Genomic DNA, 21,676 nt, shown 5'->3' on the forward strand with positions numbered 1-21,676 from the left:
GGAAAGCCAACCCAGGAATATATTCCTATCCTGTGTACCCTGACTGTAGTTCTTGTTCCATGCCTTTAATCAGGCAGTATACTTTTGCTATTATATACATATTAGTTTACAAATAATGTACATATATTGATACATTATATCTTATGAAACAAGATGTTATGATGGACCCAAGAAACATTAGTTGTTAAGAGAGGCAGCAGTCAATAATGCAAAGAAAACTGTCTATTCATTGTTGTGTGAGGCTTTGCTCACTCTTCTCATAGATCTGTGACGTAAATGTGCAAATGAAACAGTACTTTCATTCAAATATAAATGCACAGAGGATTACATTAAAATTTATTTTGTCCCATATAGAGGCTTGCTTGTAACATTTTTTGTTATTTGCTGTAAGTTATTAGAGAAGACTAACACATGACTTCATTTTCTGTATGAGGATTGGTAGCTAAAGTAGGAATGCAATAATAATTTGTCTTTAGTGTTATGCTTATATTATGTAATACCAAATGGGAATACTTATGCTACTAACACTAAGTGGGGGCATTTATAATGCTCTAAACATAATTATGCAGTATACATAGTTCCCAATTTATTTCCATAGTGCAGGGTAAAATACTATATAAAGAGAATAATAATTCCACTGTATTTTGTTGTATTAAAATTAGGGATGCCATCTGATGAAAGAATTCTAGTCAATAAAACTCCTAACTTTTAACTACACAATCAATTAAATTTAAGCAAATGTGCATATGACCAGAATCTCAATGTAGATGCCTCTTTTTTTTTTGAGATAGTGAAACATAAAATTGCTTGCATCTTAAATAAAACTCATCATTCATTGGCATGGCTCTCATATAATGGTAAATCAAACAAACTATAGTTTACAGTACCAGGAATTAGCAAACATGCTGGTGCATGTTACTAAAGTCATGCCTGCCCCCCCCTTCCTTTGCCATGCCAGGAGGAAGCAAACCAGAGCACTGGCATGGTGTTATGTGCAAACTAGTTCTCATGACTCTTTCTCTCTAAACAAACCACAAGAAAAAGCCAAGAACAGATATGGGTTGCAGGTGTGATTAACTCTGGCTCACTGTTGTGTGCAAAGCAGGCCATTGTCTTATTTATTCACTATTGGAGCAGAGGACCACAAAAGAGGTAAACTTGTTTACCTTCAACTCACAGGCCTGCCAGATCAATTAATCAACTAAGTTAATGTTGATTAACAATGTAGTTCTGTGCATGCTTACACAGAAGTAAGTTCCATAGTGTCCACTGGGGCTTACTCCCAAGTAAGTGTATTTCTTCAATTACTTTGACTACTAAAATGAGTAATATTTCTTGAAAAGTCATCTTTTTATAAAAAGGGCCTATGATCCAGAAAGAACACAGGGATTTGCTTTGATGAAGTCTATGTCACCTTGAATTTTAATGCCTCCAGCCTTTAGCATATTTTTCAAATAAATTGGCAGCTTATGACATCTTTATAGGATGCAATAAAGTGGCCATTCTCTCATTTTTCAGCCATGGATCAAAATTCTTATTATTTTACTGCCCTAAAAGCATGTACTTTTAGCACAGCATATCAGCCCAACTGGGGATACAGAACCTGCAGTGCTATAGTTAATGACAGATTAACGGAACAGTGTTTAAAGCTATGTCCCACTGAAAGACATTTTTTATTTTCTGAAATTTAGACCACCAGACATTATTCATAGTCCAACTATCTGGATGTAAACATTTTGATTATTGGCTCCATAATGCTTCTAACACTAAAAACAGAGAATATTCCCAGGAATCTCTTATTACTTTTACCACAGACCCTGCTTTTATCCTTATTGCACATGTTTGGCTCCCCCAAACACATACTATTTACTGCTAATGCCTATTTTTCTGCCCCTTTATGTAGACAGCGAACAATCTGTTATGCAGTTTGTATTCATATCTGTCAGGGGTTCAGGAGCAGAGGCGAGGGCAAGGGAGGAAACAGAGAGCGAGGGGGAGGAGGCAGAAGAAAGGATGAGTGATGACGACGACCCGAGATCTCCGAGTCTTTCCAGTGAATCAGAAGATTCACAAAAAGGAGCACCAGTGGCCAGGGCAAGGGGGGAGACTAGGGGGACACCCCAGGAAGAAAGAGCCAGAGGGGACTCAGAGGGGAGCAGTTGGAGATCGGGACCAACGTCACCGCCAGAGAGTAGGAAAGAGGAAGAGCGCCAGGGAGCAAGCGCTGGCAGCTCGCAACAGGAGGGAGGGCACGAGTCAGGAGTGGCCACACCTTCATCGGGGAGCGAAGTGACGGTTAGACGGAAAGTGGAAGGTTGGGCGCGCGCGCCAAGTTCAAATGCACAGGAAGGTGGCGCAGTAGGCAGCCCGGAAAGGGAGCCAGGTCCTAAAGCCCGGCGCAAGGAGACAGGAGAGTCAGGGGGGTCAGCGTCAGAAGAATCCCGGAAGGAAGAGACCCAGGGGGGCAGAGGGACCCAGAGGAGAACTGTCAGGCGGAAAAGGTGGAGCAGGGCTAGGATATTAAGTTGGTGCGCAAGGGGCGGAGACTCAGACGGAGCTTCGCCGATCTAAGCATAAGACGTAGGGTTGCACGCAGCAGCTCGAGAATGGAGACTGTAACTCAATAAAGACTTTTATTTAACGATCGCTGGCTAGCGTGATCCTCTGTGAGCTAGGATCTGGAAGTAACCCTGACAGTAAGCTCCGTCTCTTCAAATTGTGGGCATCCACGGCCTCGCGGAGAGGAGGGAAAGCGGGTGCCTACAAGAGAGCTCACGAACGGCAGACAATATGACGGCCGAACAGCAAATAACGGAACTCAGAGAAGCAGTTTCACGACTGAATGCCGAGGCGCTGGCGTCCAGGAAGAGAGAGGAGGAAGCAGCTGCCGCCTACAGGGATCTCCAGGTCAGGTTGGACGTGCTTACGAAGCAAGGGCAACAGACACCCAAATCAGAGGGGATTGGGTTGGGGAGACGCACAGGCGGTCTAGTCTCGCACTTCGATGGGAATTTGCAACAGTACCCCAACTTTAGAGCAGACGTAATGTGTGCACTGCAACTACTGCACAAAGACTTTAGAGATGAACAAGAGAAAGTGGGGTTCATCATGTCCCATTTGCATGGAGACGCAAAAGCATGGCTGCGCAATTTGTGGAGAGATAAGGATCCTGCGCTCCAAAATGCGGACACCTTTATTAAAGCGATGGATGGCTGTTTTTTATCAAGCATTGACGTGGATCTTGCCCGAAAGGAGGTGCATGGACTAAGGCAAGGGAGGGCCAGCGTAAGGCAGTATCATGCCCGCTTTTTCGCTTTGGTCAGTGCCCTGGAATGGGACAGAGATTCGGCTCCTGTCAGAGACCTTTTTTGGGAGGGCTTGCACAACTCGGTTAAAGATGAGATTGCGAGGGGGGAGAGACCCCGGACCACGCAGGAGATCGTTCAGAGGGCGCTGGCGGTGGGGGTGCGGCTGGAAGAACGTCCGTGGAGCAGGGACGAAGGGCGCAGCGGACGCGAACCAGCCAGGGGCTCCTCCTTCCTTCCCAGAGAAGCAGCGCGTGCGCAATCCACGCCTCCAACAGGGGGAGGGGTGGAACCGATGGAGGTTGGGAGTGCAAGGGCTCAGTCAGCAGCCAGAGCCCTAGCACCGGCAGCAGTGAAAGCGAAGCCTCCTAGAGGGAACAGGAAGTGTTATATCTGCGAGGATCCAGGGCATATGGCGAAAGAGTGTCCCCGGAGGCTCCACAAGCACACTGCAGCCTCAGCAATGGTGACTGCAGCAACGCAGCACGGAGAACCACAGCAGGGAAACGATGATGTCTGGCTGGAGGAAGAGGCACTGGGGCCCAGCCAGACGTGTCAGTGAAGCAGTCCCCAGAGATTTTACCGCCCATGGACCCCCTCCCGCCCAAGCCAGTAGTGAGGCTCACCGCATCGCTCCAGCTACCCAATGGAATCACCATGGACGTGCCAATCACCGTCGACTCGGGAAGCAATGCAGACTTCATAGGGCAGGACTTTGTCGACCGGCACGCTATACAGTTGCTGCCTGCCACGCTGCCCCTGCAGGTTGTCACGGTGGATGGCAGGGAGCTGTTAGGGGGGCAAGTGGTGAAGCAGACGCCACCTATGGTGCTGCGGCTTGGAAATCACAGGGAAATCATCAGCTTCAACGTCACTCAACTCTCGGACACGCCTATTGTATTGGGCATGAGTTGGCTGGACAAGCACAGCCCGACGCTGGCTTGGTACCAGAGGCAGCTGACCTTCGGCTCTTCCTTTTGTGCTGAACACTGCATCATGCCCCAGCAGGAAGGGGAGCAAGAGGAGTCACAGCTGCTGCTAGGCACGCTGCAAGCGATTCCCCACAAGTACGCAGAATTTTTGGAGGTTTTCTGCGAGAAAGAGGCAGACAAGCTACCCCCCCACAGACCATATGACTGCAAAATTGACCTGCTGCCGGGGGCGGCGCTGCCCAAAGGGAAGCTGTATTCCATGTCTGAAGACGAACTGCAGGAACTCAAAGAGTTCATAGATCATAATTTGAAGCGCGGTTTCATCCGAGAGTCCCAGGCAGCGGGGGGCAGTCCTGTATTCTTTGTGAAGAAGCGAGACACGCCCCAAAAAAGACTCGTAGTGGACTACCGCATTTTGAACAGTGTCACCAAGCCGTCGGACTTCCCCATGCCCCGAATCGATGACCTCCTCGCAAAAGTACGCAAGGGCAGCGTGTTCACCAAGTTGGACCTGCGAGGGGCGTACAACCTCATTCGCATGCGGGAAGGAGATGAGTGGAAGACAGCCATGTTCACGCCCCTGGGCACCTACGAATATAGAGTTATGCCTTTTGGATTGCAAAATGGCTCCCACGTTTTTCAAGCTTTCATGCATCACGTGTTGGCGGGGCTCCTCTACAAGACGTGCGTCTGTTTCTTGGATGACATCCTGATCTTTTCGGAATCGCAGCAGGAGCATGACAGACACGTCAGTGAAGTGCTGAGCAGGCTCCAGCAACATAGGCTTTACGCCAAGCTGGAGAAGTGCCAATTCGACGTGACGGAGGTGGATTTCCTGGGCTACAAGTTGTCTGACAAGGGGCTCGCCATGGACAGCGCCAAGGTTCGAGCGGTGTTGGATTGGAAAAGCCCACGCAACCGGAAGGAGGTCCAACGGTTTGTCGGCTTCGCGAACTTCTATCGCAAGTTCATCAAAGGCTTCGCTATGCAGACAGCGGCCATCACGGACACGCTCAGTTCCAAGAAAAAGAAGTTCATCTGGACAGCGCAGGCGGAGCAGTCCTTTCAGGCACTCAAGCGTCTTTTCGCGTCGGAGGAACAGCTGCTTCATGTCGACCCCAGCAGGCCGATGAGAGTTGAAACAGACGCCTCGGACAGGGCCGTCGGAGCAGTCCTGCTGCAGAAGGACCCGCAGGGGGTTTGGAGGCCCGGAGCGTTTTACTCCAGGAAGCTCAGCAAGTCCGAACAGAACTACACCATCTGGGACAGGGAGTTGCTGGCTATTCATGCAGCGTTCAAAGCATGGAGGCACTTCCTGATTGGAGCCAAGCACACGGTGCAGGTCTGCACGGACCACAAGAATCTGGAGCACTGGCGCACGGCACAGTTCCTGAACCAGAGGCAGATACGTTGGGCTGAGTTCTTTGCGAACTTCGACTTCCGGATAGAGTATGTCCCGGGGGACACCAACATCATGGCGGACACGCTCTCCCGTAAGCCACAGTATCTGGAGGATGCCACGCCAGCGGCCGCCATGCACATCTTCGCACCAACAGTGTGGGCGTGCGCTGCGGCGACAGTGGACCTGGAGGCGGTGCGACGAGCGTTGCAGAATGACTCCTTCGCGCAAGCAAAGATGGCAGAGATGCAAAGGGGCACGGCAGCGACCGACGGGTTCCAGCTGAGAGATGGATTGCTCATCCGCAAAGGGGCCATCTACGTGCCGGGAGACGAACTTCGCGCCAAGGTACTGCATCAGCTGCACGACGCGCCCACTGCCGGGCACTTTGGCAAGGAGAAGACGGTGGAATTAGTCGCCAGGGATTTCTGGTGGCCCGGAATGAGAGGGGAGGTCGCGGACTACGTGGCGAGGTGCGACACCTGCCAGAGGGCCAAACCAGTGCACAGACCGCCGGCCGGACTGTTGGAACCGCTGCAAACTCCGGTCGAACCATGGGAGAGAGTCGCCCTGGACTTCGTCACGGATCTGCCCAGCTCGAGGGGCAAGACGGCCGTGCTGGTGGTGGTGGACTTGTTCTCCAAGATGGCACATTTCATCCCGTGTGCGAAGGTGGCCACGGCGGAACAAACCGCCAAACTGTTCATAGACCACGTGTTCAAGGTTCACGGTCTGCCACGGTCTATTCTGTCCGACCGCGGGCGGCAGTTCATCTCGAATTTCTGGCAGAAGCTGATGGGCTTCCTAAACGTCAAGATCAACCTGGCGTCGGCGAGACACCCGCAGACCAACGGGCAAGCGGAGCGGGTCAATGCCATCATGCAGCAGTACCTGAGATGCTATGCGAATCAACAGCCTGCGACGTGGGTGGATTACCTGCCGCTCGCCGAGTTCGCCTACAACAACACGAAGCACGTGTCCACGGGGGTCACACCGTTCTTCGCCAACAACGGGAGGCACCCCAGAACCTTCCCGGGACTGGAAAGACTGGTGGAGGGGGAGCCGCAGACAGCAGATGCGTTCGCGTCGGAGTTGCAGGAGGTCCACGATCAGCTGCGGCGGCACCTGGAGCTGGCCAAACACGCATACAAGGTGCAGGCAGACAAACACAGAAGGGTTGGCGAAGAGATCCATGTGGGAGACTGGGTCTGGTTAGCAGCCCACGCAGTGCCGGCCAGGTCGTTGGCCAAGAAGAAACTAGGGCATAAGCAACTGGGGCCCTACCAAGTCGAAGAGCAGGTCAACCCGGTGGCCTTTAGGCTGGCGCTTCCGGAGGGTTCCAGAATGCATCCGGTGTTCCACAGATCGGTGCTCACTCCCTACAAGGCACCGCACAGGTTTCAGGAACCCGGAACGGCGCCGAGTCCGCTCCGAGAGGGAACCAGGCAACGGGGAGTGGCACAGGAGGTGCGCCTCAACGAAGTCACAGAGATTTTGGACTCCAGATGGGGGGAAGAGGGGGTAGAATACCTTCTCGCTAAGGAGGGCACCCTGGCCAGTGCCAACAGCTGGGTGCCGGGCTACGCTTTAGATGAACCTCTGCTCAAGGAAGAGTTTCATGCCCTCTTCCCCCATAGGCCAATGCCAGCGGACTTTTTCGACGACTGGCTTTTCACGCCCACGCTTTCAGCCAGCACGTTCCGGGGGTTCGACTCGGATGAGGAACCGACACGAGACGCCCGTTCCCCGGAGGGGTCGCCCTCGGGATATGCTTCAGAACCCTCGTATTGGTGGGATGATCGACCAGAGGAGCAGTGGCGCAGGAAGTGGCTGGAGGGTCCAGGACGAGCAACGCCTCCAGAAGGAAGCGAGGGAGAGACGGACATGGACGTTTTCGGGGACGACCAGGGTCTCGAGCACGGCGGCACAGAGATGGAAGCAGAGGTGACCGTCGTCGACGAGAGCAGGGAGGAAGAACCGGAAGACTTCGGATGGAGGCCCGCCACGGGAAGCGAACTGTACCCGACATTCGTCCCCTTGACACTGCAGCACCCAGTTCCCGCACCGGAAGGAGGGGAGGGGGGAAGAGGGGGCTTCGAGGGGGGGATGGATGTCAGGGGTTCAGGAGCAGAGGCGAGGGCAAGGGAGGAAACAGAGAGCGAGGGGGAGGAGGCAGAAGAAAGGATGAGTGATGACGACGACCCGAGATCTCCGAGTCTTTCCAGTGAATCAGAAGATTCACAAAAAGGAGCACCAGTGGCCAGGGCAAGGGGGGAGACTAGGGGGACACCCCAGGAAGAAAGAGCCAGAGGGGACTCAGAGGGGAGCAGTTGGAGATCGGGACCAACGTCACCGCCAGAGAGTAGGAAAGAGGAAGAGCGCCAGGGAGCAAGCGCTGGCAGCTCGCAACAGGAGGGAGGGCACGAGTCAGGAGTGGCCACACCTTCATCGGGGAGCGAAGTGACGGTTAGACGGAAAGTGGAAGGTTGGGCGCGCGCGCCAAGTTCAAATGCACAGGAAGGTGGCGCAGTAGGCAGCCCGGAAAGGGAGCCAGGTCCTAAAGCCCGGCGCAAGGAGACAGGAGAGTCAGGGGGGTCAGCGTCAGAAGAATCCCGGAAGGAAGAGACCCAGGGGGGCAGAGGGACCCAGAGGAGAACTGTCAGGCGGAAAAGGTGGAGCAGGGCTAGGATATTAAGTTGGTGCGCAAGGGGCGGAGACTCAGACGGAGCTTCGCCGATCTAAGCATAAGACGTAGGGTTGCACGCAGCAGCTCGAGAATGGAGACTGTAACTCAATAAAGACTTTTATTTAACGATCGCTGGCTAGCGTGATCCTCTGTGAGCTAGGATCTGGAAGTAACCCTGACAATATCAATTAATTCCTCCTCATTTTTCTTCAAAATGTAATTGAGTTAAGACCGATAGAACTTTACAGGGGATCAGGAGACATGCTACTATCTTCATGATACTCTTATTATCCCTCCTACCTGGTTTCCCCTTTTCCCCTCTCTGCCCATAGCAGTCAGCATTCCATCACCACTGAGCATGCTCAGGCCTCATTAGGATGTTCTTGGAGTTTTTACTCCCTTATGATTCGCGCCCACCTACGCTCAACATTTTCTGTACTTCTGTAAACCTTGGGCTTTTCCTAAGCCTGCTAATACCTCCGTCTAGTGTATAGTTGGTGCTGTTTGGGCTATAGAGAAGATTCACGCTCACCTCTGAACTTTGGAAACACAGGGAATGGTGATTCGCAGCTTTGGAAGTTGTCTTATTCTAAGTCAAGCAATTTGTGCATCAGGCCCAGTATTATCCATTTTGACTTGTAAAAGTACTAATGGTGGATTATGAAATGATTACTGGTTTGTTTGTTTTAAGCTAAGGAATGTATAGTAAATTTCAGGTTACTGAAACCACTCCATCTTGAACTTTAGTTTATGCAGCTTATGCTCTACTACTAACATCTCCCTGGAGCATACTTTTCCAAAATCAAGTATTTAACAGAAAAGGTCTCTGTCCCTAAAGTCACTGCACATTTCCTGAGAAGGCTCACCCGGGGATCCTGGCCACAGTTTTAGTCATATAGATTGATATTATTTCAGTATCATAGGCCTTAAAACAGTGTTGATTTATGTGAAGCGGAGACACAACAGAGGAAACAGTTTATCACATATGAAGGGTCATAGCATCTTTCAGACAAATGAATTCTACATATTGAATATTTAAAACTAAGTCTATCAAAATGACATACCATATATTCGTTCAAAATACAAACTAACATAATAGATGGTCTTAGTAGGGGTGTATTAATGTTCTTTATTGGCTATCATTGTTTCAATATCAAAGCAAAGTAAAAGGAATAATCTTTACAGAGAACTTCAGAAATACAAAATAACACATGACACTGTTCATCAATTTAAATGCATGTCCTATCAGTTTTTAATACATTGCGGGTTTGTGATGCATGCATAATTTTGGAATGGGATCTGGTCGAGGATTTAGATGTTCTGTTTGCCATGTTCATGATACAAACTTTGAAGAAGATGAAAATGCTCATCCTTCTGATGCATGGCATTCTGGCTGCCTAGATGAGAAAGGAACTACTATTACTCTTTAGGACTGTTACACATTAGGAAAGGCTAGTAGCTGTTCAATATTTGCTCATCTGCTTGTAATGCTATCCTAATACCTACGCTCGTACAACATTGGGTTTCATAATAGAGGCAGTTAGTATGCACTATTGGAGCTATTTGAGTTGCTGTAGCGAGTCTTACATTATTATTGTTAGCTCCACATAAAGTATTTATTTGCAGTTGAAAAATGAATACAAAACTTCTATTACTAGAATGCATATATAAATAATAAGAGCACACATGGATCAAGACAGATGCCCATCCAGTCCAGCATCCTATTCACAGTGGTTAACCATATGTCTATAAGAAGCCAACAAGCAGGACCTGAGCACTTCAGTTCCTTCCCCACTAGTGATTCCCATCACTGGTATTCAAAGGCATTCTGCCTCCAGCAGTGGAGGTACAACATAGGGCTATGAGTAGCTCCAGTCATCATGGCTGTTCTCCATTAGTTTGTCTTATCCTCTTTTAAAGCCCTCCAACTGCATGACTTGTAATTTCCTGAATTCTATGTTTAAAATAGGTGTTACAATGGGCACTTTCTAGAGCTCAGGCATGGACGCTGATACTAGGGGAAAGTCACATAGTTTTGTAGATTAGCAATTTCACTTGGAAGTTCTTTAGAAACTCGTGGATAGATGTCATTTACCCCTGGTGATTTGTCATTTTTTAATTTGACAATAAGGCCTAGAACGTCTCTTATCACCACTATTTGCCTCGGGTCTTCACATTCCCTTCCAGTGAAAGTGAGTTCCGGAACAGGGATCTGCCCTACAGCTTCCACTGTGAAGATGGATGCAAATAATCCGGCTTCTTTGCAAACTTATTTTCCTCCCTTGTCATCTGTAGATCCAATCACCATCCCAGCTGGTCTCCTGCTACTGGTGTATTTAATTTTTTTGTTGTGGACCTTTATATTTTAGCAATGTGCTCTTTTAATTCTTCACATACACTCCATCTCTTATTGTCTGCTTGCAGGGGATGTGGGTGGCACTGTGATCTAAACCGCTGAGTCTCTTGGGCTTGCTGATCAGAAGGTTGGCGGTTCGAATCCGCATGATGGGGTGAGCTCCTGTTGCTCTGTCCCAGCTTCTGCCAACCTAGCAGTTTGAAAGTATACCAGTGCAAGTAGATAAATAGGTACTGCTGTGGCGGGAAGGTAAACAGCGTTTCTGAGCACTCTGGCTTTCATCATGGTGTCCCGTGTATATGGTGGTATATAAATAATAAATAAATAATAAGTGGTTTAGTCATGCTGGCCACATGACTCTGAAAGCTGTCTGTGGACCAACGCTGGCTCCCTTGGCCTGAAAAGCAGGATGAGTGTCACACCCCATAGTTACCTTTGACTGGACCTAACCGTCTAGGGGTCCTTTACCTTTTTACTGTCTGCATTTCTTTTACCAAACTTCATATTTTGTTTTGCTTTTTTCATCTGGACAAGGCTTCCATTTTCTAAAGGAGGCCTTCTTGCTTGCAATAGCTTCCATGTTGACAGCATTCACAAGCAGTGCATCCCAGACTAAAATTGTTGGCTAGTGGCAGTTGTGAAACCATCTTTATGGCTGGAGTATACGGGAGGATTTTTTTCCACCAAGAAGTGTGATCGCCAAAGAAAAATATGTACAAGTAAAAGCTGCAGTGTTGACACTGAGATATGTTTGCTTTCCTTTACTAATAAGAATGCCTTATTTTAAATGTAAGGCACTACCAGACTTTTATTTAAAGACGAAAGAAATTTTGCAGTACTATTTAACCACATGTTACAATTTAATTCATGCTGTCAATTTAGTAAAGCAATTTAAAGTAATTACTAGATAATACATTTGCTTTTTAAATAAATGTCTTAAACTTTTAGAAAACTGATATATGCCTTGGGTAGCAGATGTGATGAAGTGTACATCAAAGTCCTGGTAATAGACACTGCTGAATCAGTAACATAAAAATATGTACACTAGATTATGATCATAGCACGACTGCTTTGAGATATTTTTCTTTTTAAAGCTCAGTTTTATCTCCCAAATGTAATAGCGAGTATTTTTAATGCACTAGCTAAAGAGGAGGTCATTGTTAATTTCTAAGGTATGGTAGACTTTTATTTCAGAAAGTATCACAAAATAGTTAATGTTAAAAGGAAGTAAATGGTACAGACACCATTTTATGGAAAATTGTTCCATCAAAGTTACTACCAGTGCTGTAGAGAAGCCATGCTAAGTCCTGATTTTCACATTCATGTATATTGCTTGATTTCTCTACACTTGATGACTTGGATACTTAACAACTGATAACTAGATGTTGGAGCCATTGCTATTGAAAGGCCTTGCATTTGAAGTAAATGTCAGGTTATTCTTTCTGCAGTGTTCATTCTGCAGTGTTCAGTGATGATTCATTCATTCGTGCAGGTCATCACTCCAAGTCACACTTATCAAGTGATGGGCAAGGCATTTAATAATCAGGACCAAGCTGTAGCCTTTCATGTGAATAGGCTAAATCCCAGTGCTCCTAAATTCCAAGGTACTTCCTTGACTCAAGTGCAGATGCTCCAGCTGAAGTTGCTCATAGAAAACAGCAAGAGAGAAGTTTTTGATAAATGTGCAAGAAGCATCGCCATCAGTTTGATCTTTTGAGCTCTATATGATATGGGCAGCACAAGCTTGCCCTACTGGACAGCAAAAGGAATTGGGCCTTTTGAAAATTTCATTCTAATTCATTGGTCTGCAGTTGGTGTACTGGAGCCCAGTAAAGTGTTATGGTCTGATCCAAGGTGCGCTGCAACAAAAGTTATACTACCATAGAGGTATATGGTTAAAAAATAAGAAATAAATCCCCAAGAGCATTTTTTGGTTAAAGATGGGTTCTATTTCAGAAAAAGTTGAAGACTACCGTTCTAATACCCAGAAGGGTCAAGTTCCTTCCTCTGCCGCCTAATAATAATAATAAATTTTATTATTTATACCCTGCCCATCTGGCTGAGTTTCCCCAGCCGCTCTAGGCGGCTTCCAGTACATATAAAAACATAATAAAACATCAAACATTAAAAACTACCCAATACAGGGCTGCCTTCAGATGTCTTCAGTAGCCTGCTACTACACTATCCCCAAGAGATATAAACTTTCCTGGCAATGCCTTTTTCACCAGTAATCATGACCATTGAACTACAGACCCCATGATCCTCAGTGGAAAAAGATGCTGGCGTATTTATGTGAGGATGTTGCACTACAATTGCTTGAATATTTGTCAGGGATTGATTGATTGATTGATTGATTGATTGACTGATGTCTAAGGTTGGATATTTGTCCTGTAAACAGAGAAAGCTGAACTAGCTAGTAAGCACAGCCAGAACCAAGAAGGTGGTCCAGAGTAAAACACACTTCTTTTGCTTCAGATATTATAGGATACTAACTAGTGCTAGGCAGTATTTCAAACACAGTACCATTTGCTATTTTAGTAAAGCTTTTGTGGAATTTCATGTAATGTTTTTTCTTTATTTCTAGTGACTTCTAGAAGCATCCCATTGCTCACTGGTGTATTGAAATAATTGTTCCAGCTGTGAAATTGCTGTCAGGATGTTCAAAAATGAATATCAGGTAAAACAGAAATGTTTATTTGTTAGCTTTTACACAAACCTATAAACAAACCTAAAAAAAGAGCAAAATATTGAAAACGTTAGTTTGAGCTTTTAGTCGTTAGTTTGAGCTTTTTAAGCTCAGTGATTGATGTTCATTTCTGTTTTATAACAGTCTAGATCTTCTTTGAAGACTTGACCAGGAGTCCACAAACCTTTTCTGGCTTTGATAGTTAGTCAGTTTCTAATCATTCCCAGCCCGTAAAGCTATATATACAATTATGCCTTTAAAGTGCATTTGAAGCACATTTTCCCTTAATGAACTCTGCTGCTTCCAGCTAAGATCCTGCTCCAGCCCACAAGCAGAACATGAGAGCAATAGCAGTCTCCCCACTTGTTTTGCTTGACAACGAATGTTCAGAAGCATACCATTAATTTGTCTAATCCCTTTTAAAGCCAATCAAGTTGGGCGGCAATTGCATGCCCGTGAATTCCAAAGGTTTTTTTGAGTGTTTTAAAACATTATTTGTAATGTTTTTAAATACTTGTTTTTAACATTTTAATGCAGAATGTTAATATTTTATTTTATATTTTTGTAAACTGCTAGGAAGCTTTGTTGCAATGAAGTGGTATATCACATACACACTCCTTTTGTCTGTCTTGAAACTTTCTTAATTCAATTTAATTGGATAACCTTAGTTTTTAGTATTATGAAAGGGGGAATAAAACTATTCATACTCCTCACAAAATGCACAATTTTATACATTCTTGTTCCAGACTAAAATGAGCCAAATGTTTGTTTATTACCAGCTATTTACCATAATTATACAACAATAAAATATATAATAAAACAATCAAAGCAGGAAAAGAAAACAAGAAAAGTGCAAAAAACAAGACTTCTTACCTGGTCAGTCACCACCAAATCAGACCCCATTTGTTCATATTTGAATTGAGGATTTTTCCTCAATGTGCATCACATTATACTTGTTCAAGCTGAGGAGCATTACCCTTTTTACTGCTTATTCACCCAGTTTCGATATACAGTTTACCTCGGGTTACAAACACCTCGGGTTACAAACACTTCAGGTTACAGACTCCGCTAACCCGGAAATAGTACCTTGGGTTAAGAACTTTACTTCAGGATGAGAACAGAAATCAGGCGGTGGCGGCAGCGGGAGGCCCCATTAGCTAAAGTGGTACCTCAGGTTAAGAATGGTTTCAGGTTAAGAACGGACCTCCGGAATGAATTAAATTCATAACCAGAGGTACCACTGCTCTTTTGGAGCTCTTTGCAATCCCTTGTTGTCACCCTGGATAATTTGGTGTCATCAGCAAAAGTACATCTTCTCCCATAAGGGAGCACCAGATTTAGCAGATAAAAAGCACTTCTAATCACCACTGCCACCTTGGACATCTGGGTGAATCACTCTTATTGCTCTTGGTATTTATATCAGGAATTGATTAAATTATGATTAAATTGTTGATCAATGGGGTGAAAGAAAGCACAAGTGATACCACACTGGACAGGTCATTGTTTGCTTTTCTTACAGGGTGGCCCATTTGTTGAAATCTTCAGTGCTCAAGGCAAGAACCCTGGAATGAAATGGAAGGTTTCTGGCAGTCCTTCGGTAATTGGGAAGGTATGTCTCATGCAGGAATGATAAGACCTTGGTGTATAAACTACAGAAAATGTACATGAAACTTAACATTAGAAAGTAATAAGGGCTTTGACCTGACTGTGGAAGAGTTGTCACTTTCACTTCTTTTACTGTGACAAAAATAAATGACCACGGAAGTTAGCATTTCATACATCTAAAAAATTCTAATGGCAGCAAGCTTAGAGTAGCTTTTTTTATTATTACTGCTGGTCTAGTCCAGTATTTTCCTGGCATGAAAATAGTGATGAGGAAAGGTTCACCGGCTTAAATTCTGCATGTTGGGTTTCTTTCACAAAGGCAGAGAAGAAGGGAACTAACAAAATAGCAACAAGAACAATGTTATTTATACCCTGCCTATCTGACTGGGTTGTCCCAGCCACTCTGGGTGGCTTCCAACACACATAAAAACATAATAAAATGTCAAACATTAATAATAACAATCTGACCCAATACAGTATCCCAACTTTCAGCTCACAAAACAAAATAACTACTGAGTCCTGATAGCAGTCCCTAATCTCAATCAAAGACTGTACTCATTGTTAATAGCGAAAGCTCTAGAAGAGTGGTGGCAAACCTGTGGCCCATGAGCCATTTATGACTCTCCAGGATTTCCAACCATTTGATGGTGAAAGTGATGTCTTTCTTTTTGCAATCCAGAGAATGGGTGCAACACATCATCCTCAGAGGGTTTGCCAATAGCAGATGTAGCCTTTGAGTTAAAAAGGGGTTACCCAGCCCAGCATTGACAGCCAATTCTGCTGCCTTTTGCTCGTGATAGGCTTCACAACCAATAAAAATCTTTGCATTTGTAGTAAATTGGTGTTTTGGGGCAATTGTTTTGGCCGCCCCAAGTATAATATCTTCTTTGTTGGTTTGATAGGAGTTCGATAAGCAAGTGAAAGGCTTTGTCTTTGTTCTTGAAGGAAGCAGTCAAACAAACAAGATGCAACTTCCTAAGGAAACCAGGCAAGCTCGTAAGTACAAATGTATTAAATATAGATGTAGTAAAGGTAAAGGGACCCCTGACCATTAGGTCCAGTCGTGGCCGACTCTGGGGTTGCGGCGCTCATCTCGCTTTACTGGCCGAGGGAGCCGGCATACAGCTTTCGGGTCATGTGGCCAGCATGACTAAGCTGCTTCTGGCGAACCAGAGCAGCGCACGGAACCGCCGTTTACCTTCCCACCAGAGCGGTACCTATTTATCTACTTGCACTTTGATGTGCTTTCGAACTGCTAGGTTGGCAGGAGCAGGGACCGAGCAACGGGAGCTCACCCCGTCGCAGGGATTCGAACCGCCAACCTTCTGATCGACAAGCCCTAGGTTCTGTGGTTTAACCCACAGCGCCACGGCATCCCTATAGATGTAATATAGTATCATAAAATGTGATTAGGCTTTGATTTTTAACCAGTAGTGTGCTACAAATATAAATTTGGCCAGTTGTTTCTTAAGCTAGGTTCTTCCAAAGTTAGAGCAAAATTTCTTTTTCAGCTAGAGCCGCTTAGTCAAAATTACTTTTGCTCTTGATATTTTAACCATTTCCCCCTAGGCCTCCTGCTGCTTTAAGCCAGCATGCTGCAGAGAATAGCGTGTGATGCATAGATGGGGGAGAAATGAATTCAAGCCCTCACTTGGTTATTAAGCAGACTGGTTCACTTTCAGCATGACATACTTCACAACGTACCGGTAGTTAAAAGAATAAAATGGCAGTAGTAAGAAGATGTACCCCACTCTAAATTCTTTGGAGAAAAGGCAGGATAAAGCTGTAATAAATAAATATATCAGGCATACATGTGTCCAAAACTCAGGCGGGCCTTTACACTGGCCAGACTAAATATGTTACCCTCAGCTGCTCTTGAAGGTAGATATCAAAAAATTCCATTCGAGAACCGGCTCTGCCCCTGTGGAGCTGGCTATGTAGGGACGGTGTCACACGTTCTCTTGTCTTGCTCCCTATATAAAGATCTCAGGGACGAGACCATTACGCCGCTCCTATCTGCCATCCTGGGCTGCTCTTGTGAAGCCAAATTGTTCTCACTCCTAGCCGACCAGAACAGCTCGACAACAGAGAAGGTTGCCAAATTTATCGAGAGAGCAATGAGACTGAGAGCTGTTATCTGAATGACATCAGTGTCGTCACCCGGATTCCTCGCCTAGGATCTTATGATGATTATTATCATTATGTTTTATTATTATTATTTTATTACCTCTGCCAAGTTTTAAGTACTGAGATTATTAATTTATCTGCATCTGGTTATTATTACTTTTCTCCCTGTCCTGACCATCTCTCCGAGGTTATATTTACATTTATAATCTTTCAATTTGGCTGGTCTATTTACTGAACCGACCTGGAACAATCTACCAGAGAAAAGGCCGCCGCCCATGGGACAGAGGGTCATTGATGAATGATAATCCAGCTTCTACCTAGGGTTTTAATAGGTCATAAGATTTTATGGTAACTATATTTGTAATGTATTTTTGTCGGTGTTTGTCCTTTGATGCTATGGCCTGTCGGCTACGCAAATAAAGTCTAAACCCCATGTGTCATGTGAACTCAGAAAATGGAAAGCCTCTTCCTTGTGAAGTCAAATGCTTCCCTATACAAAGTGCTTCTTTTCTAAGGAACCAAATGTCTTCCTTCCCTGTTGGTAAGTTTAGCAGAGTTGGCTGGCCAGATGTGATCATATAGGCCCTCTAAAGATGATGACTAACTGACAAATACGGGCACACATTGAAGAGGGTCTTTGAATTGTTTCTGTGAATTCTGTAAAAAGAGCTGCAATCCTGTATTTTCCATGTTACTAGGCTTAAGTAATTCTTACAAAATTCCCTTAATAGGGGGAAATATTTCATATAATTATAGAGTTGGGAATGACCATGAGGGTCATCTAGTTCAATCCCCTTCAATGCAGGAATCCTTTGCCCAATGTTGGACTCGAACCCATAACCCTGGGATTAAGAGTTTCATGCTCTACCAACTGAGCTATTAGATAAGATTCTTATCACGAGTTCCCAATACATTCTGTTAAGCTCTATTGACCTTTCCTCACATAATTTCAACTATTATATTGTGGCTTGATTTGTATGAAAGGCTTGCCATAAATCTATCTTCGCTGATGGCTTTCTCTGCCTCTGTTTATTGTGCAACAAATGCATGGTACAATTATACTAGACCACGTCCCTCAAGGAAAACACCTGTGTTTCTGGGTTATTGCCATATTGCACTGTGAGGAGAGACGCTGCTTTCTTTCACCAACATTTTATGTATAACTTTTTCATATTTCCTCCAAAGTGCCCAACACCAGATTCTTCTCTTCCACCATTTTGTCCTCACAGCAACCCTGTGTGGCAGGTTAGGGTGAGAGATAGTGAATGTCAGGGCAGTCTGATGATTTTAATTTCGATCTCCATCATTCAGGCTGACACTGTAAGGTCACAGTAGACTGGCTTCAACAAAGTCAGGGCATAGAATTCATTTCAGATACTGATGTCAAAACTTGCTAGTCTTCTGTATCTTGCATTGTGCCTTTAAAAACAAAGAAACCCCAGAACATAGTTTCTGAATAAGAAAATATGAACTTTCCTTTGCTCTTAAATTCATCACATGTGAGGCAAACAGACATACGTACAGAGAGAGAGAGAGAGAGAGAAAGGTCTGGGGTTTGGAGGCAGAGTGAGGGCAGCATGTATTTCAAGTGGATGAGCTCTTAAAAACTATGCGCTGACAGCAGCTGTGAAAACATGTGCAAAGATATATCCTAAATAAAAGAAGGTACATTTTGAACATTAATAGTGCATTTTTTTATTTAGTGAGCTGAGAATTCTGGGAACTGAGAAAGTAGTATACGTCTATCTGCTAGTCATATCACAGCTTATTATTGTGCAAGTAAATATTTTTGGTGGTAGTCACAATTACAAATGGGGTTGTAGCAATGAGTTACAGCATAACTTCATAAGGAAATAGTATTCAATAAATATGTCATTTGTCTGTATTTAAAATGTTCATTTAAAAATGTTTGGCAGCATGTGTTTAAGGTTTCTACTGCTCCTTTTTGCTCTTTCTCTTCCTCTGTGTGTGTTTTCTAAAGATCTAGAAAATGAGCCATCAATGATTTTAAAATGGCTATATTTTGCAAACAAAGGAATGATTATTTTAAGAATGTCCAGAATGCGGCCTAATAGCTCTGCTATTCTCTCAGGCAAGAAGGATCTGCCCCCATTTCTTTCATGATGACATTACAAGTCAGCCTCTAGGCACTGCATGTTTATTGCCTATTCGTTTGTTTTGTTTATGTTTACTGCAGATGAAATATGTTAGAAGCAAATGTTAGAGGTAGCTTTTATTTCTTTTGACTGCAGTTTACATGGGCCTTTATGTCAAAATGGGTACAAAATTATTTTCAGCACAGGAAAAGAATAAGCAGCTTTTTCAGCACAGATGAAATGTACTCTGAGCTGGTATGGTGAAGCTACCACATGCGTATTTCATTTTCATGGAATTAAGTTGATTAGACTACTTTTTCCTTGAACATGTTTGGTATCTTGCTATTAGGGATCTAACTCATTCATTGAGGCATATGGGAAAGCCCTTTTATGCATGGGATTCATGCACACAATGGCATGCCTAGGGCTTGGAGCAGGTGAGATAACCTGTTGGTTAACCAGTTTCATATGCATGTTAGTAGTCTTCATACAGAGCAGAGTGATCAAGTCCGAGTAAAGTATAAGCTGAACATGACTCAGCCATGCTACATGGCTGCTGAAAAAGCTAATGCAATCTTCGGCTACGTTAACAGAAGTGTAAGGTTGTACAATGGAACCTCAGGTTACATACGCTTCAGGTTACACACACTTCAGGTTACAGACTCCGCTAACCCAGAAATAGTGCTTCAGGTTAAGAACTTTGCTTCAGGATGAAAACAGACATTGTGCTCTGGCGGCGCGGCAGCAGCAGCAGGCCCCATTAGCTAAAGTGGTGCTTCAGGTTAAGTACGGACCTCCAGAACGAATTAAGTACTCAACCCGAGGTACCACTGTATACTTAAGTTAATCAGGACTAATGTAAGCCCATTGACCTCAATGGGTCTGCTTGGAGTATTTAGATAACAGGATGTAATAAAACTCTGCTCTATGCTGAACTGGTCAGGCCACATCTGAAGAACTGTGTCCAGTTTGTGAGTGCCACATTTTGACAAAGACATTAGCGAACTAGAGCGTTTGTAGAGGGAGGCAACCTTTCCCCCCCTTCCCATCGAGGGACAATGGAGTGCACTTCCGGGATGAAGTCAGAGTGATAGTTTGTCCACCCTTGGTCCCCACCCTGCACTCAGCTCTCCCTTGTGGCTCCTAGAAGCTGTCAGCATACAATGGGGGTGGTATGGGGGTGTCTCCATTGACACTGTCCAGGCTTACACCCCAGGGAGGTTACTTTGGTGCTGCTAACGCAGCGGTTTGTCTTCACCCCCGGAGGCGCACTGTATTGTCTCTTGAGATAGGTGGATGCCAACAACAATAATCTGGCAAAATCACCTCTCATTAATGAGAGCTAACACCTCTCATTAAGTTTGTATACTTAAGGTATGTTTGTAATAGGTTTGTTTATAATTATATTTTGGGAATGATTCATATTCTTATGTAGCTGCATTGTTTTGCACTTTCTGGATGTCCCACAATCATATTATAAAGTAGCTGTGTTCTGTGTCATAAATCAAGCACTTCTAGGATTTGTTTCTTTTTGTTTTCCAATGTATTGCTTATCAATAAAAAATTCAGAGTGTCACAAGCAAATTTTCATTCTGAAAGTGGCTTACAGCAGGGGCCGGCAACGTTTTCTGAGGCCAGTTCGGTCCACTCCCAGGCAGACCTCTCGGAGGAGCACCCGTACATCTGCGTACACGCTATTTCTGGTGCACTTCCGGGACAGAGGTGCGCCCATGTGCACATGATACTTCCGGCGTTCTTCTGACCCAAAAGTTGGTCCCCACAGCGAGAGAAAAAATGGCGCCATGAAAAAAAGAGCATGGAATCCCCACGCCAATCCACGGAATGGTCGGGTCCAGGAAGCTCATGGGCCGGAAGTGGCCCATGGTCCTTAGGTTGCCGACCTCTGGCCTAGAGAAAAAAGTTGTAGAGCCACTGCTTTAAATGGACTGACTCCCTCACTTTCCAAATATAAATCCAGAAACAATAATTAAAACCTGTTTGTAGAAGAGGGGGAGGGGAAAATAAAAGTTTAACCTCAGGTTTCTGGATTTATCACTTAAGGTATATAGACGGCTGCAAATCAGAATCAAATTCTTAGGATTTTAATGAGAGGTCTCTGGGAGTATTTTAGATGCTGTCCGCTATCTTCCTTTAAGATAATAAGCTGAGTTTAAACCTGTCAAGATGAAGGCCCTGTGGGGAGTGATCCTCAGGTCTAGGAGATAGATCAGCTGCTTATTCTGGAGAGGGTTGCATTCCCTCTAAATTTACAGTTACATAGTTTGAGGGTACTCCAGGTCCAGTCTTTGTCACTTGAGGCACAGGTGGCCCCTGTAACTAGGAGCTTCATTTGCCATCTTGGCTTGCTAAGACATCTAAGAGACTGTCTCACAATATCTCACTGCCCAGCAACTGTGCTGCTTAGATGGGGCACTGATAGTGCACCATTTGCCACAGAGGTGCACTTAATGTTCTCATGGGAAC

At 45.1% G+C, this 21,676-nt stretch overlaps 1 protein-coding gene across 6 annotated transcripts in view; it reads left to right on the top strand.

Annotated features, from left to right (window-relative positions):
- Window positions 1-21,676, top strand: part of CFAP20DC (CFAP20 domain containing) — a 145,263-nt gene that overhangs the window by 2,650 nt on the left and 120,937 nt on the right. For 5 of the 6 annotated variants that reach the window (XM_082209629.1, XM_082209628.1, XM_082209626.1 and 2 more), the window contains exons 2-4: window positions 13,263-13,355; window positions 14,884-14,973; window positions 15,872-15,965. In XM_082209629.1, the coding sequence (XP_082065755.1) occupies window positions 13,335-13,355; window positions 14,884-14,973; window positions 15,872-15,965 (205 nt within the window). In that variant the 5' untranslated portion in view covers window positions 13,263-13,334. Of the gene's footprint in view, window positions 1-13,262; window positions 13,356-14,883; window positions 14,974-15,871; window positions 15,966-21,676 lie in introns of those variants that run through there. The other variant, XM_082209627.1, reaches the window with a different exon arrangement.

This window comes from Podarcis vaucheri (genome assembly GCF_965113315.1).
Source record: "Podarcis vaucheri genome assembly, chromosome: 2".
Taxonomy (NCBI): domain Eukaryota; kingdom Metazoa; phylum Chordata; class Lepidosauria; order Squamata; family Lacertidae; genus Podarcis; species Podarcis vaucheri.